Source organism: Esox lucius, chromosome 23 (genome assembly GCF_011004845.1).
Source record: "Esox lucius isolate fEsoLuc1 chromosome 23, fEsoLuc1.pri, whole genome shotgun sequence".
Lineage (NCBI taxonomy): Eukaryota > Metazoa > Chordata > Actinopteri > Esociformes > Esocidae > Esox > Esox lucius.
In genome coordinates, this window is record NC_047591.1 from 6,127,179 (window position 1) to 6,142,584 (window position 15,406).

Genomic DNA, 15,406 nt, shown 5'->3' on the forward strand with positions numbered 1-15,406 from the left:
TCTCAATGTGTTCACTGAATGTGTTCACTGAACGTATACGCCACTGCCCCGACCTGACTAATCAGAGATGACATGGACTGACATAGATTCCGTCTTCTTTATCTCTTTCCCCACCCAAAGACCATTCCACTGTCTCTGAGGCTTGGTGCTTTTGTCTTTGAAGTAATGGAAGAGATCTAATTGACTTGTGAGACAGACCGACAGACAGTCAGACAGACAGGCAGACAGTGTATTATATCCCTCATGCTAATGTTGTAATCGCTAGGCGGACATGCTCTGTGTGTGCATCATAAATGAACACAGGAGGTACATATTTGCGATGAGACGGTTCAGTCCTGCCAGGAATGTGTTCCACGGTGTTCAATGAATCCAACTGTTATATCTTAATGAAGGACACACGCTACATCAAAACTAATATAGCCTGAGAGTGAGCATGTTTTATCTTGCAAGACCAAAAAAAAATCACACTGTCAAGGTTGTTTTGATTCTGGCTGTGAAGGTTGCATTGCCATTTAAACATTTCTACATTTCTCAATTATTCTTTCAATGCGAAAAAAAAAAAGGCAACAATTAAACAATGGATGAAGATTCTACAAACTAAGATTCTACAAACATCAGATATTGACTGAATTATAACCCATACATTGAGTATGGGCATTTTGGTGGGAACACTTTCACAATTACTGTGCTCTCATATACACATTTTGTTAATATATCATGTAACCTAAAGACATTCCTCATTTGCCTATATACACTGGGTGCATTTGTAAGCATTCATAAATATAAAGAGTAGAACCAAAATATTACTCAGTCTAAGGGCAACCTGTACTCCCTGGTCTACCTCATCTATTACTTTTCTTGTCAACGTCTCTTGTATTCCTCAATAGGTGGGTCAAGAAAAGATCCCACGTATGAAATCAAAATATGTGGCTCCAGATCACACATACCTACATAGATTTTGTTTGATCTACAAATCGGTTGAGAGAAAACATAATGTCAAAAGTCACAACTATGACCTAATGTGAGTTCATTTGGAAACAGAACGGTTATGACTGTAGCGTAGCAAAGTCTTCACAGCCCGGATTTCCCAACAGAATAGCAACATGGTGCCGTGATGGTAGCCTGAATCTCTGGATCTCTCCAGGGTCGATAGTCGCATCATTATCGAAGCTCAGTGACTCACCTCCTGAGTAAACAAAGCAGTCTCTCATGGCTGCCTTGTTCAGCACTCCCAGGGAGGTGTGCAGGGACAGTGACAGAGAATTAGCGATGAAAAGAGCAAATAAAAAGGTGCTTGGATCTTAAAAGGTCTGTCACAAAGCCCCAGAAGCCCACTAGAAGACAACAGGCAAGAGAGAAGAAACATGTTTTTTTTCTCCTTTTTTTCAGTTCAACTCATTGCCTGATGAAAATAAAGATTTGAGGCTTAAAGGGAGGCATAGAGCAGGTGGAGGATAGGAGGTGAGGGGAGAGCCACAGAGAATGCTAGTGTCTATGGGAAGGGTTTTAATGAGGAGGAGAGGTGGTGGGGGTTTAGGGGGAGGGGGTTTTGCTCGTCAGACTGTGACAGAGACACACAGAACCTCCTCAAGACGATGAACTGACATCCTCTCTCCCTGGGGTTGAGATGGTGTGTGTGTGTGTGTGTAGAGTTGAGTCAAGGAGGGGCAGAAGGACAATGTTGACAGGTTCACAGCTTTACAGGAGACCGAGAAATCGTGGCCTGAAGCCTGCTTTAAACAGAGCGAGACAGTTACATTTGCATGTTGTCCTCAAAAGACCACAATCAAAAAGCCCTGAGGCCACTGAATCAGGAAGTAACTGATCTGATTGACCCATTGACTGGCTCAACTGGTCACCGTTATAGCCTCTTACTACCTGTTTTGGAGAACTTCTAACAGGTTCTATAAAAAGTTGTAGTTTTTTTTACTTTAGCAGTGAATGACTGGTGATATAAATGTGACATCCCACTGGTAACATCTGGCTGAAGGACTAGTCGTGCTTTATTTACCTTGTTACATGCCAGCCAATGACAGCTAAGGTGAATGTCTTGATTATAATGCATTTTGATGAATATGTTACGAGATATAATACTTAGGATTCAATGCTATAAACTTAAAATCAATGATTAATAAAAATGAGCACGACGGAAGTGCATCTTTTGAGATGCACATTCATTCCCAAATTGTTAGAGAATGGATATTGATTTCACCATTTAGACACGACAACACATTTCATACACACTGTAGTATTACAGTAGGACTGATTAATGTAATGTCCAAACTAAGGATGCATGTTTGGTATTTGGTCCTATATCCCCAGCACACCATGATATCAAGCATGTGACTAGAAACGTGTTACACGCATTGGCAGCTTGATTGGGTTTGATTGTATATATATTATTGCGGTTACTTTCGTTCAAACCAAGAATGGTATAAGTGTTTAAGCATGAGTACAAATGATCCTGAATAGGAAATAATAATGAGAAAGTTTAGAAACATTATTCATTCTTATGTCAAAGGCAATTCAATTTCTTATACTGTAGATTGTTGCTGTAAATGAAAATTTATTTTCTCTCATATGTACTTGGTAAAATACACGTTAATCAAAAACACTTGATGTAGTCAGAAAATTCTAAATCAAAAGCATACTAGGAAATTATGTTACAGTTTTTCTTGATTGCTTGAGCACTTTCCTGCCAGCAGAATTCATATTATCAAAACAGCTAAAGCACGTCCAAACTAAAAACACTTAAGGCCATACAAATTGTACTTGCAAAATGTACTAAAACACTAAAACTAATGACAAAAATCCCTGGTGTCTCTTATACAGGTAACGAGCTGAGATTAGGAGCACACTCTTAAAGGGAGTGCTCCTAATCTCAGCTTGTTACTTGTATGAAAGACACCTGTCCAAAGAAGCATTTTAATGAGTGAAATAAGTATTCAAAACATGACTTAGTACATGATGGTAAAACCTTTGCTGGCAATCACAGAGGTCAGACGTTTCTTGTAGTTGGTCACTAAGTTTGCACGCATCTCAGGAGGGATTTTGTCCCACTCCTCTTAGCAGATCTTCTCCAAGTCATTAAGGTTTCGAAGCTGACGTCTGGCAACTCGAGGCTTCAGCTCCCTCCACAGATTTTCTATGGAATTAAAGGGTTGAGTTGATGCCAAAGAGCTTGAATTTGGTCTCATCTGACCACAACACTTTCACCCAGTTCTCCTCTGAATCATTCAGATTGGCAAACTTCAGGCGGGCCTGTACATGTGCTTTCTTGAGCAGGGGGACCTTGCGGGCACTGCAGGATTTCAGTCCTTCACAGCGTAAGGTATTACCAATTGGTTTCTTGGTGACCTTGGTCCCAGCTTCCTTGAGATCATTAACAAGATCCTCCCATGTAGTTCTGGGCTGATTCCTCACCGTTCTCATGATCATTGCAACTCCACGAGGTGAGATCTTGCATGGAGCCCCAGACCGAGGAAGATTGACAGTTCTTTTGTGTTTCTTCCATTTGCAAACCACTGTTGTCACCTTCTCACCAAGCTGCTTGGCGATGGTCTTGTAGCCCATTCCAGCCTTGTGTAGGTCTACAATCTTGTCCGTGACATTCTTGGACAGCTCTTTGGTCTTGGCCATGGAGGAGAGTTTGGAATCTGATTGCTTCTGTGGACAGGTGTCTTTTCTACAGGTAACAAGCTGAGATTAGACTCCCTTTAAGAGTGTGCTCCTAATGTCAGCTCGTTATCTGTATAAAAGACACCTGGGAGCCAGAAATCGTTCTGATTGAAGGGAATCAAATACTTATTTCACTCATTAAAATGCAAATCAATGTATAACTTTTGACATGCATTTTTATGGATTGTTTTGTTGTTATTCTATCTCTCACAGTTCAAATAAACCTACCATTAAAATGATTGACTGATCATGTAACAGCGGTGGAGGAGAGGAACCAGGCGCAGACGGATTGCCGTCGATGTAGACCTTTTTAATTGAAACAAACACAGAGTACAAACAAACTGAAGGAACGTAAAGCGCTGGCATAGCAGCATAACAAAACACTCACCCGGTACGTGTCATACCAACAACCGTGATGGACAAGTGAGGGGAGCAGAGGAGAAACATTTAAACACATAGTGATGACATATTTGGGACCTGGTGTGCGTGATGATGGGAGACGAGACCGTGAATGAGTCCGGGGTGAGTTCGTGGAGTGACGGGAACTGGGAGTGCACGGCACAGTGGCGCTGATCTTCACCGTGCTGGGACAGATACTTTCTTTGTCAGTGGGCAAACGCACAAAATCTGCAGGGGGTCTTGTTTCCCTCACTGTACTATCTACACATATCAGTATACCTAAGCATGGCTAACACTTTTATATACAGTTCTGCTCAAAAGTTTGCGTACCCTTCAATAATAAAAAAAATTAAGAGACCACTGCATCTCTTTCTTTCCTTTTCCAAGAAAGTTGAAAAGTAAGGTTGAAAAGTAAGTTGAGGAACAGAAGGGTTAAAATTAAGAGACCACGGCAAATTGAATGCTTCTGTTCCTCACCCTAAACTTTCCTTTTCAACTTTTATGGAAAGGAAAGTTAAAGGTGCATTTTTTTCCGGAGCTGAATATAACATTTGTAAAGAAAACATGAGTGAGCAGGAAAAAAATTGTTTTTTATTTCTTATTGCATTCATTCAACTGTAGGTCATAACAGATTGGCACAATCATAAAACAAAACATGGCAACAAAGAAAAAAATGAACTGACTGTTCAAAAGCCTGCATACCCTTAGTTCTTAATACTGTGTATTGCCCCCTTTAGCATTAATGACAGCGTGCAGTCTTTTGTAATAGTTGTCAGTGAGGCCCCAAATTCTTGCAGGTGGTATAGCTGTCCATTTGTCTTGGCAAAATGCCTCCAGGTCATGCAAAGTCTTTGGTCGTCTTGCATGAACCACACATTTGAGATCTCCCCAGAGTGGCTTGATGATATTAAGGTCAGGAGACTGTGATGGCCACTCCAGAACCTTCACCTTTTTCTGCTGTAACCACTGGATAATAAATGGCTTCATATGATCACTATCCTTAAATAAAATACATTTTTTTTGCATGATCAGTCATATTTTCAAAATCAATGCCAACATTTCACAATTTTGCCAGGGTATGCAAACTTATGAGCACAACGGTATATGGGCCATTTGTTGACTCTGTAATTATTGTATGTACCATAAAAGGCAAATAAACATATTTCAGCATCAACACATGGGCTGCTTTTTTCACTAAACGTTTTTCCTAAAGGTGACCAGTGCAGAATGTCACTGATGAGCTTGAATATCCAGAAACCAAAGGCATTGACATTGTGTGTGAAAGCAATGAGAAATGAGAAACTATTTTGCAAACAAAGAACACTGCTGTTCTAATTAGGTCAAATGGAGATCAACTTGACTTCCAGTTTCATTATCTTAGCAATCAGTATCTTAGCAATCAGGAAAAACTAATCTTTTCCATTCCTTTTGGAGACCAGTAATAAATGGTGTCATTTAGACATGACACCATTTATTATATGTATTATGAATAGTGTCATGCCTAACTGGTGGAACCAGCATGTGCCCAAATAATGAGTAACAAAACTGTTAATCTATTGTTTAACCTTGAGGTCCGATATCAAATCCACAGTTTTGAAGTCCATAGCCAAAACAAGAAATCTGTTTCACTGTTGCAGTACTCAGACGGCACAGTCCATTATGCAATCAAGGCCATATTTATATTTCGGTCATTTTCCAGACCCTGTTATCTAAGAGAAACAAGATTTAACAGCTTCGCTTAATGACGGACCTTTTCAGTTCGCCTGTTCCGGGATTTGATCTAGCAACCGTTACAGGTCAGATTCTCTAACCACACAATCTGCCGACCACACACGTATGAACAGGCATGTAATATGGGGAAGTCACCAAAATAAATGATATTAAAAGGCATTTTTGTAGGCGTTACTCATTCCTTACAACACTAACCACCCTTAGCATAGGTGTCAACGGTTCAGGGAAATACAGACAAAGACGTCCCCAAATGACTTGGTGCTGTTTGACCTCTAAATATGGCCAAGTGGTGAATGGGCGCAACTGGCAACAAAAGCCTAATTCAGTGACATTACCTTGTCTATTACTACATTACCACTGCCAAATGGGCTCCTTGTTTTGGAGAGAAAAATGCCTTCCACCTAACAGAATGACCTACACACAAACAGAGACACAGACCCAAGTCAAGTGCAGACTAGGCCAATTGTTCCGTAGGGGCAGTCTAAAACAGGCATCACCCATGGAATGCAGATTGGCTCACACAATTCGGCTTCTTCCAGTTACACAGCGTCATCCAACACATTTGTCCACTGTCTGAACGGGCAATTATCTAGGACCAGTGTTCTGCAATGCCCGCCATGGACAGGAAATAGTGAGAGAAAAAAGAGACAGACAGTCGAGAGAGACACAGAAAGAAAGAGAGGAAAGAGACAGAGACAGCCAGAACCTTCCCAATTACCTCTTCATGAAAGAATGGATGAAGAGCAGGTCCATTGCTTAGTGGCCACACACTTCCCCTCCCCTGCCACTTCTCCTTAGAGCCCCATTAGAGGCTGTCCCCTTCTAGCCTGGCCTCTGTTTATTTCTCAGCTGCCTGTGAGTGTGGGGCCATTTCTCCCTGACTGACCTCTAACAGGGAACACATGCTTTAAAGGTGACACGCTGACATTCAGGTGTCCAGCAAGCAGAAGCTGGTTGATTTACAATGCAGGCAGAATTTTCCCGTGACCTCACATCTGCACAAACCTGTTTTAATGGCTAGGGGAAATTATTTGGCATTGGAGACAGGTCCAAAATTGATTTCCGGCGAGGTAAAATAGGTGTGCGGCACTACACAAAGTAATTCAAGACACTGTACTACCATTTACAGATAGGCAATACTGGGATGAAATACATCCCGTGCACAATTATTAGTCAAACTGTATTCCTCAAGATTTATTTTATTGTTGAACAAACACAATGCTCTCAGACAATCCAAGACCTCAAACCGTTTAACAGGAAAAGTGAGTTTTGATCTTTCTCAGGGGAATACATAAGTGTGCACAATTACTAGGAAACAGTTGGTGTGCAGAATTATCAAGCAATTAATTACAAAAATGATTTCTCCCAACTCACTTGTTTATTCTCAATTTTAAAAGTAAGTGTAACAAATAAGTAACACAAAATGACAATTAATTAAAATGTTTGTCCCTTAAAAAATATTCAGTGACCAATATAGCCACCCTTCTTTTCAATAACTGCTATGAGCCTTCCATCCATTCAGTCTGTCAGTTTCTTGATCTGTTCATGATCAACTTTCGCTGAAGCAGCATCCACAGCCTCCCAAATGTTGTTCAAAGAGGTGTATTGTCTTCTCTGACTGTAAATCTCACGTTTGACAAGTTCTTAACAGGATTTAAGCCATGTGAGGAAGTTGGCCAGATTATTATTCATTATCTTGAGGCCCTTGCTTGCTTGCCAAGCAGTGGATTACTTGGATGCATGTGATGGAGCATTGTCCTGCATAAAGATCATGGCCTTCTTGAATGCTGAGGACTTCTTCCTGTACCACTGCTTGAAGAAAGTATCTTCCAGAAACTGGCAGTAGGTATAGGAGTTGAGTTTCAGTCCATCTCCGAAAAGTTCCAACTACCTCAACCTTAATCATAGCAGCCCATAACAGTACCCCTCCTTGAGCCTGACCCGAAGTGGTGCCGTGTCCATTAGTGATCAAGCCACAGGCCCATCCATCTGGTCCATCAAGAGTTACTCTCATTTAATCTGTCCATTAAACCTTGGAAAAATTTGTCTTTAGGTATTTCTTTGCCCAATCAATACGCTTCAACTTGTGAATCTTATTCAGTGGTGGTCTTCTTTCAGGCTTCTTGACCGTGGCCATGTCTCTGAACACTTGACACCTTGTACTTCTGGACACTCCAGGTAGGTTGCAGTTCTGGAATATGGTGGCACTGGAGGATAATGGGTTCCTGGTAGCTTCACGTTCAATTATTCTCAAGTCTTTTGCAGTAAATTTGCATATTTTCTTCTCCATGTGTTTTTTTGCACCCCAGTTGACTATTTCGCAACAAAGCGTTTGATTGGCCGGTGGTCACACCTCAATATTTTAATATTTCAAGAGTGTTGCATCCGTCTGAAAGGCATTTTACAAATCTTTGACTTTTCAGTGTCAGTTTAATCTCTATTTTGGCCCATTTTACCAGAGTTCATGAAGCTGCCTAATAATTATACACTCCTTGATATAAGGTGTTATTCACTGTGGCCACACCCTCCCTCATTACACCAATACATGTCAACTGAAAATGATTCAAACCAATGAGCATTTATATGGTTTGGAGTTCGAAAATATGCATAGAAATAATACGATCACAATACTCACTTGCCTAATAATTGTGCACGCAGTGTATTATTTAGACAGATGGCCACCACATGTCTTGTCAGGGCATGTCCAGTTGGATGGCTCTCGTTATTTACTGATAACATTGGTTTGTTTGGCAGGCTTGTTTACCCAATTAAATTGCCGACTTGATTTGGTTTATGTACTGTATGAATTAAATTCACTGTGCCGTGGTAATTCAGATGGTTTACCCAGAACATGATGCTCCCAATTACTATAGTGATACTTTCATTATCTAGATTTTCTAAACAGCTTTAGGAAGAAAAATACTTTAACTTTAAGAGGACATAACCTAAATAGGAAACCTCTGTTGTAATCAGATAAGAGGCAACTGAAAAACAGGCTGCTCAACAGATGGAAAATGCTTTGATTGAATACGAATCTCATGTGGATGTTATTAGTGGGTGCCCACAATAGTATTTTGAAAAGTTATTGTCAAGAGCTGAAAGACTGTAAGACATTGGCAGCCATAAATACGTTTCAGTCAGTCATATTAACGTAAAGATAATTAATAAATTTTTCATCTCAAGAAGACAAACCAGGATATTGATTAAGTTCAGTATGTTAGGTAGATTGATAAAGACTGCCAATGATCAAATTACAGAGTGGGCTATTTCCTGTAACGTCTGTTTTTCTCACTCTGACCCAGACAAGACCATTCCTGGACAGCCATGTTCGATTCCCAGACTGACCTGCCTGTTGGGCAGCTAGAAAGAGGCCAGCCTGATTGGATGAAGCAGGAATACTGGAGCCCGTCAGGACCACAGCCTCATCCGCGTTCCTGGCCTGAGCAACACTGGACCTGTTCCTACCCTGCTCCTCCAGCTCACCCTGCCTGTTCTACCCGGTCTGCTCGCCCGCCATGCCCATACCCAGGGCTTCAGTACCCAGGGCCTCAGTACCCAGGGCCTCAGTACCCAGAGCAGCATTTGGCAGCATGGTATCAACCAAACAACACTTGGAAGGTATATACCATGTTCTTGTTTAATGTAACTGCCCAGTGAAAATAATTCCAGCTTCTGTTAACTCATACTCAATGTTGTTCATTCCTTGTTATATTTTTGGAGAAAGAATACATAGGAGAAATTATAAACTATTCAAAGGCATCCCCACAAACTTGAATCTCAAACTGTTTAGGCAAAAACGCTTAAAAGTTTAATTGAAAAGTTTAATTGAAAAGTTTAATTGAAAAGTTTAATTGAAAAGTTTCATTGAAAAGTTCCATTGAAAAGTTGTATTGAAAAGTTTAATCGAAAAGTTTAATTGAAAAGTTTCATCAAAAAGTTTAATCAGTCATCCAAAGGATGATTAGCTGCCAAACCAGTGGTCTACTGAAATAAACTTTAATGGCTGATACACTGACCCTATTTTGATCATGGACTAAAAGGTCCAATCCCTGAGCTGACAAGATAAATGTAAAAAGCAAGGCAGTTACACCACTGGTCTCGTGGTTATTTGGTGGGAAGGTTGAGCACTGTCCAGCTCACGCTAACCTCTGTTTGGCATTGGGTCAGCCTCGTCCCAAAGTGGGGATGTTAGCTGAACAAATATGGGTTACTAAGGCAATGTCTTAAGGGCCAACAAGAAGATGAGCAAAGGAACACCAGCCTGCAGTACCAGGGGAAAATAACTGAGCCAACATTTTGCCAATGTGGGCAATGTGGTTTGGTAAGGTGTTATTATCACTTGCTTGGTGGTGCTGGAATTTGCATTTTGATGAGTTTAGATGAACCTCCTCAAAAAACCTTTGAGAGGATAGCAATGAATGAATGTGTGAAGCTTGACTGAATGTGTATGTGAGTGGCTGTCCGTGCATGCTGGCTGCCTATGCTCTGTCATCAACAATTAATCTCATGATGTGATTACAAACGCATGCCGATGTCCGCACATTTGATCCAGGAACCACCCAAAAAGGGTCTGTGTGTTTCAAGGGTCATTTCTCTGCAATTCTGTCCCAGAGGAATTTGATCGACATTGTGCCTGAATATAAGTCCTCGTCTCACAGTGCTGATGGACCACTGAGCCAAGAGATATCATTGTAATTATAGCTTTGAGGTTTATGTTAGCATGTTTGCTTTGATTGCACACTGTACAGTGTTTTAAATCAGTTTTTCTTTCCTATTTATTGTCTCCCCCCAGGCTTCGATGCAACCGTTTCATAGTTAGGAGAAGTTAAGGCTATTGTATGTGGAGCAGAATAACTGGCAGCCAGGTTGCAGTTGGCCCAGATGGGTTTCCCAAAGAAAGTAATGAATCCGACTTGCAGCCAGTACTAGGGTGAAGTCAGAAAAACTTCAAAGGCGATGTGGTGTTTTCTCTGGTCTGCAGGGGGCCTTTCATGTGTTAAAGGGTGTCTGGTTCAGAGGAGCTACTACTCTAGCTCTGTACTGGCATGTGTGTGTGTCTGTGTGTGTGTGCCAATGAGAATGTGTTTGTGCGAGTGAGATACAAAAAATAGTGTATCTTTCTTAGAGTGTAAGTGTGTGTGTATACACCTGTGCAAGTATTTGTGTGTTTCCATATGTGTGTGTGTGTATGTGTGTGTGTGTGTGCGTAAGAGATACCAAGAGAGCCTATCCTTTCAGAAGCAGGGTCTACCAGGAGGATGGATGGATGGATGGAGGGGAATTTATAAGTGTGTATGTACAAGCAGCCCCTGCTGTGAGCCTGATGATACCTGATGTTGACCGTGTGTCTCAGGGCAGGTGGAGGGTTTAGAAGGGGTAGTTTCACATCCAAGATCCAGGGACCCTGTTATGACAGCCCTGTAGATCTCACTGATGGCCTGGGGCTTGGGGCTGGCGTTGGGGGTAGGATGGGGGAACGGAGGGGGTAGTTCAGGGGGATAACCAGGCTCCTGACAGGCTAAGCCACAAAGACTCAGGCAGTGACTGGGCCAGACCACCCATCTGGGCTGGCTGGGTGCCTGGGTGTGTAACAGTGGGGCCCAGTAGGCTTGCAGACAGTCAGTTTGAGGGTTTAGTAAATGTATAGCCAGTTCAAAAGTTGCAGAAACATTATTATGTGCTACCTCCTTAACAATGTAGAAGTCAATACTCATCTGCTGTGTATGTCAAACCAACAGGGTTCAGAATTGCCCTGGTCTCCTGGGTTGAAACAAAAGGTGGGCTAGTGGAGCCACATGTCCAAGGTATTGTGGTTCTACAGAAAGGTATTTAGTGTTGAAAAATATAGGTTTTATGCACTAGTACTCACTCTATATGTACCAACTAATACAGTACAGTAGCTACATAGCTTAGTGTACTGCAACAAGATGTTAAGGAAAGATATCTTCCATTTTCCAATTAATTTGCTCTTATTTACAATTAAATGAAACAAAAATTGTTATACACACTGATCATTTATTTAGTATTAGGACCATTATTTCTAAGCTTAAGTGTAAATTATTTATTTTTTATCATGTACATCAATATAACTTTGTGTATTAATTTCCAGTGTATATTTCTAGATTTTATTTAAAAATAAATTAGTCAAAGGTTGTTGTACGTAAACTTACATTATCTATAATTGTAATTGTATTTTTATGACATTTCTTGGCCTGACATAAAAAGGCTCAAGATAATTAATAAACCTTCAAATAAAACATTAATCTTAATATTATATCCTTTGTTTTGAAAAAAGTGCAGTATATAAAGAAATGTCTATACTTTTGTTGGGCTTAATAGGTACGTTTACCCTAATGTCATTGGAGGGGTGTTTCAAGTCGAAGAATTTGGCCTCTTATTTTAACTAGTAACTCAAAAACCAATGGTGCCACACAATCCAAATGGTGCATAAATCTTTTTCATTATATAATGTAATAGTGTGTTTTCCCCGATTTTAAGCATGAGAATATATATACAGCAATACTATTTTTATACATGGAAATGGACCACTCAGAAGTTAAATGATGGGCAATGTGATACTTTATCCACTGTTTGTAATTAGAAGTCCAATGAAATAACAGCGGTTTAATGGAGTAACAAGGCAGGTTGCCTTAGGTCATGGTAGAAATAAAATTAAAGCCCTGGCATAGTAACTAATTCCATTTCTCCAAATGAGGATGGCCTTAGCTGAACTTTCTCCAGCAGCTGGCTACTGTATTCCTCTGGTTTTGTTTAATAGCAGGTTACAAATATGAAAAAAGAAGTTACAAATATAGCAAAGATCATGTGTACATAGAATGTTGATTTTCAGTTATGCGTGCAGTAATTACACCTATCCTGGAGTTGCAAGCATGAAAAACATTTAAGAAATAGCGAAAAGCAACTTGAAGTGTCAGATGTGAAATGATTGCAGTGGAAACCCTTGTCAAGCACTACGATCAATACTGAAACATATTTTTGTTATTTTACGTAAGTTGGGTAAGGACGTTACATGCTACTGAGTAGAGGCTTCACCAGGACCTGTTTGCCATAGGAGTAACTGTTTCAATATTAAGACTCCTAGGTTTAAAGGTGTGCAGTATTTTCAGGTGATATATAAAAGCGCTTTTATAAGGGGTTTTATATGAAAATGCAGAACTTGCATGTTATCTGATTTGTAGACAAAATCAAAGAATTGAAAATGCTATTGAAGGCAGAGTAAACAAAACTCTGATTTAAATAACATAAATAACCAAAAAGCACTGGAATAAAAAGGGAAGGATAACTGCAATCCCTAGCTGTTATTGTGTCAAATTGGCTTGGTATAAGACAGTGAATCAAGTTTAAAGAATAAGAATTAAATAATAACTTAATAAAATGCAGTTTATAACTAATCCAAATTATGCCTATATCAATTACATAATCTTTGCCATAGAAGTTATTCATGACTTTTAATAAGATATAGAAGGTTTACTATTTAGTGTTATTTGATAATTTGTTTGATACCAATTTTATACCAATGCCGTGAATTATTGAATATTGTTTTTTTTACCTGAAAGGCACCAACACCACCTCTACAGTTATAACCATGCAGCCAATTGATCATGACAACAATGTTCTGCTTCCGTCTTACTTTAAACGGAACTGAAAAGGTGAGGTGGCATTTTCAAGCACTAAACCCTTATGCACTGTGACTGTGAGATCCTGAATTATGACGCTAACTTGGGTGAGAAACAATTAAAAAGTAGTTTTCTTGCCTTATTTAAGGGTACGGTGACTGAGAAATTGTCATTAACAGCAATTAGGGTTAGCTGCCTTGCTCAGACACTTGTTTATGTTCCTGAACGGAAAGACTGAACTGAAAGTTTACACCAGACAGTATAATAATACATTCTTTATTCAAGTACTTCAAGCTATTACCAAGCCAGCTTACATTGTTATCCAGCAGTAGCTAAAAACATGGGAGGTTGAGGCTGTAATGTATCGTTATAAGATTGTGCTCTGTCCCGACTCAGTTAATGTTTCTGATGCTTGAATACATTTTTCTCTTGGAACTATGATTGGTCATCTGAGACAAGGTGCAGGCACTTTTAAAGGTGGGATTTTTAAGAACAAATGGGATGAACATGGGACTGTTATTCATTAAAATGTATCATTCCCATCGTCTTATGTAATAATATGAAATGTCCTTTTTGGCAACTAGATGAATCAGATAGGGGATCTTTCTGTCACCCCTTTGATCTGGCAGTGCTGTCACACTATGATAAACATTAGGCCCTGCAATGTTTTATTCAGCTGTTTTGTGTGGTACACATCTCAATACATCCACAACTCGCAACACCCTGACCTCCACATGCCACCTTCCCCCTACTACCACCTGACTGCAACACTGTCTGCTCTGATCTGTTTACTGGCCCCTACTTATCGCAAGCCATAAACATGTCAAATCAATCACCCACTCATCCAATAAATGTCACTCACACATAAAAATGGAACATGCATTAACCAAAGAAGAATAGCTAGCTATAACTATCATAAGGCCAGTACATTTTTTCAGTCAACAAGGGAGATTGTTTCACGGAAAAATTAAAGATGTTCCCTGAGTTTTGTTTCCAGAGCCTATAGCTGATTGCTAGGAAGTTGCTTTGGCTACTCAGAGCCATGCACAGAGTGAATGCAGAACAAGTAGCGCAGGGATGGGATGGGAGATCCATCTTATGGATCCCAACTATATTTGGCATTAGTAGGCTGGACTAAGTTTTCTGGGGTCTGTTCTGGGGATGGTGCAACCTGGGGCTCTGGTATAACAACCATGCCCATCCACAGCTCTAATCACAGCCACTGTACTAAGCTAAATCAGACACCCTCCTCATTCTCCCTATATAGCAATCTTCATCCCTCCCACGGAGGGCTTCTTGGCAGGCTCACATGCCCAGACTCGGCCTTGGGATAGGAAAGGGATGGCACTCAGTGGATGTGCCAACTTCCAGATCCCAGTCCCTGCACCCAGAGAAACATAGAACCTACTGCAAACTGGCATTGATGGTCCCCATTAACAAGTGACCCCCACATACTAGACTTTATAGGATTAATGCAGTGCATGTAGCAGGTGTCTGCCAAAATTCCATTCCCATTTAAACCTCCCAGGCCATACCAGCGGTTTAATCCTATTAGGACTAATTGAGTGAAGTCGGTAGTCTTTTTCAGTTAAACCAAGTTCAGCCCCTAATAGGATTTAAAAGTAAAATGTACAATGCATGGAAAAGAATAAGCAGTGGCTAGCTGGCCTTGGTGGAGTTGACCTCCTCCACCCCCCAACCCAATGATGTAGGATCTCTTTTATAAAGAGAGAGGGCTGAGGTCGAGGGACTCTCAAGGCTAGAGGTGCTGAGAGGGAGATCAGGACTACCAGTTGGGAGGTAGTGGTGGTTGTAGGCTGAGGGGCTTATGCGGTGAGGTATGAATCGGGGGGCTGTTGGAGGTTGGCATGTTGAGGTTTGAGTCTGGGGGCTGTTGGAGGTTGGCATGTTGAGGTTTGAGTCGGGGGGCTGTTGGAGGTAGGCATGTTGAGGTTTGAGTC

The 15,406-nt window shown here is 40.6% G+C and overlaps 1 protein-coding gene across 4 annotated transcripts in view; it reads left to right on the plus strand.

Moving 5' to 3' along the window:
* The window catches only part of tfec (transcription factor EC), a 55,226-nt gene that overhangs the window by 1,816 nt on the left and 38,004 nt on the right, over positions 1 to 15,406 (plus strand). For 3 of the 4 annotated variants that reach the window (XM_010898247.4, XM_010898250.3, XM_010898251.3), the window contains exon 2: positions 9,111 to 9,426. In XM_010898247.4, the coding sequence (XP_010896549.2) occupies positions 9,133 to 9,426 (294 nt within the window). In that variant the 5' untranslated portion in view covers positions 9,111 to 9,132. Of the gene's footprint in view, positions 1 to 7,948; positions 7,987 to 9,110; positions 9,427 to 15,406 lie in introns of those variants that run through there. The other variant, XM_010898249.3, reaches the window with a different exon arrangement.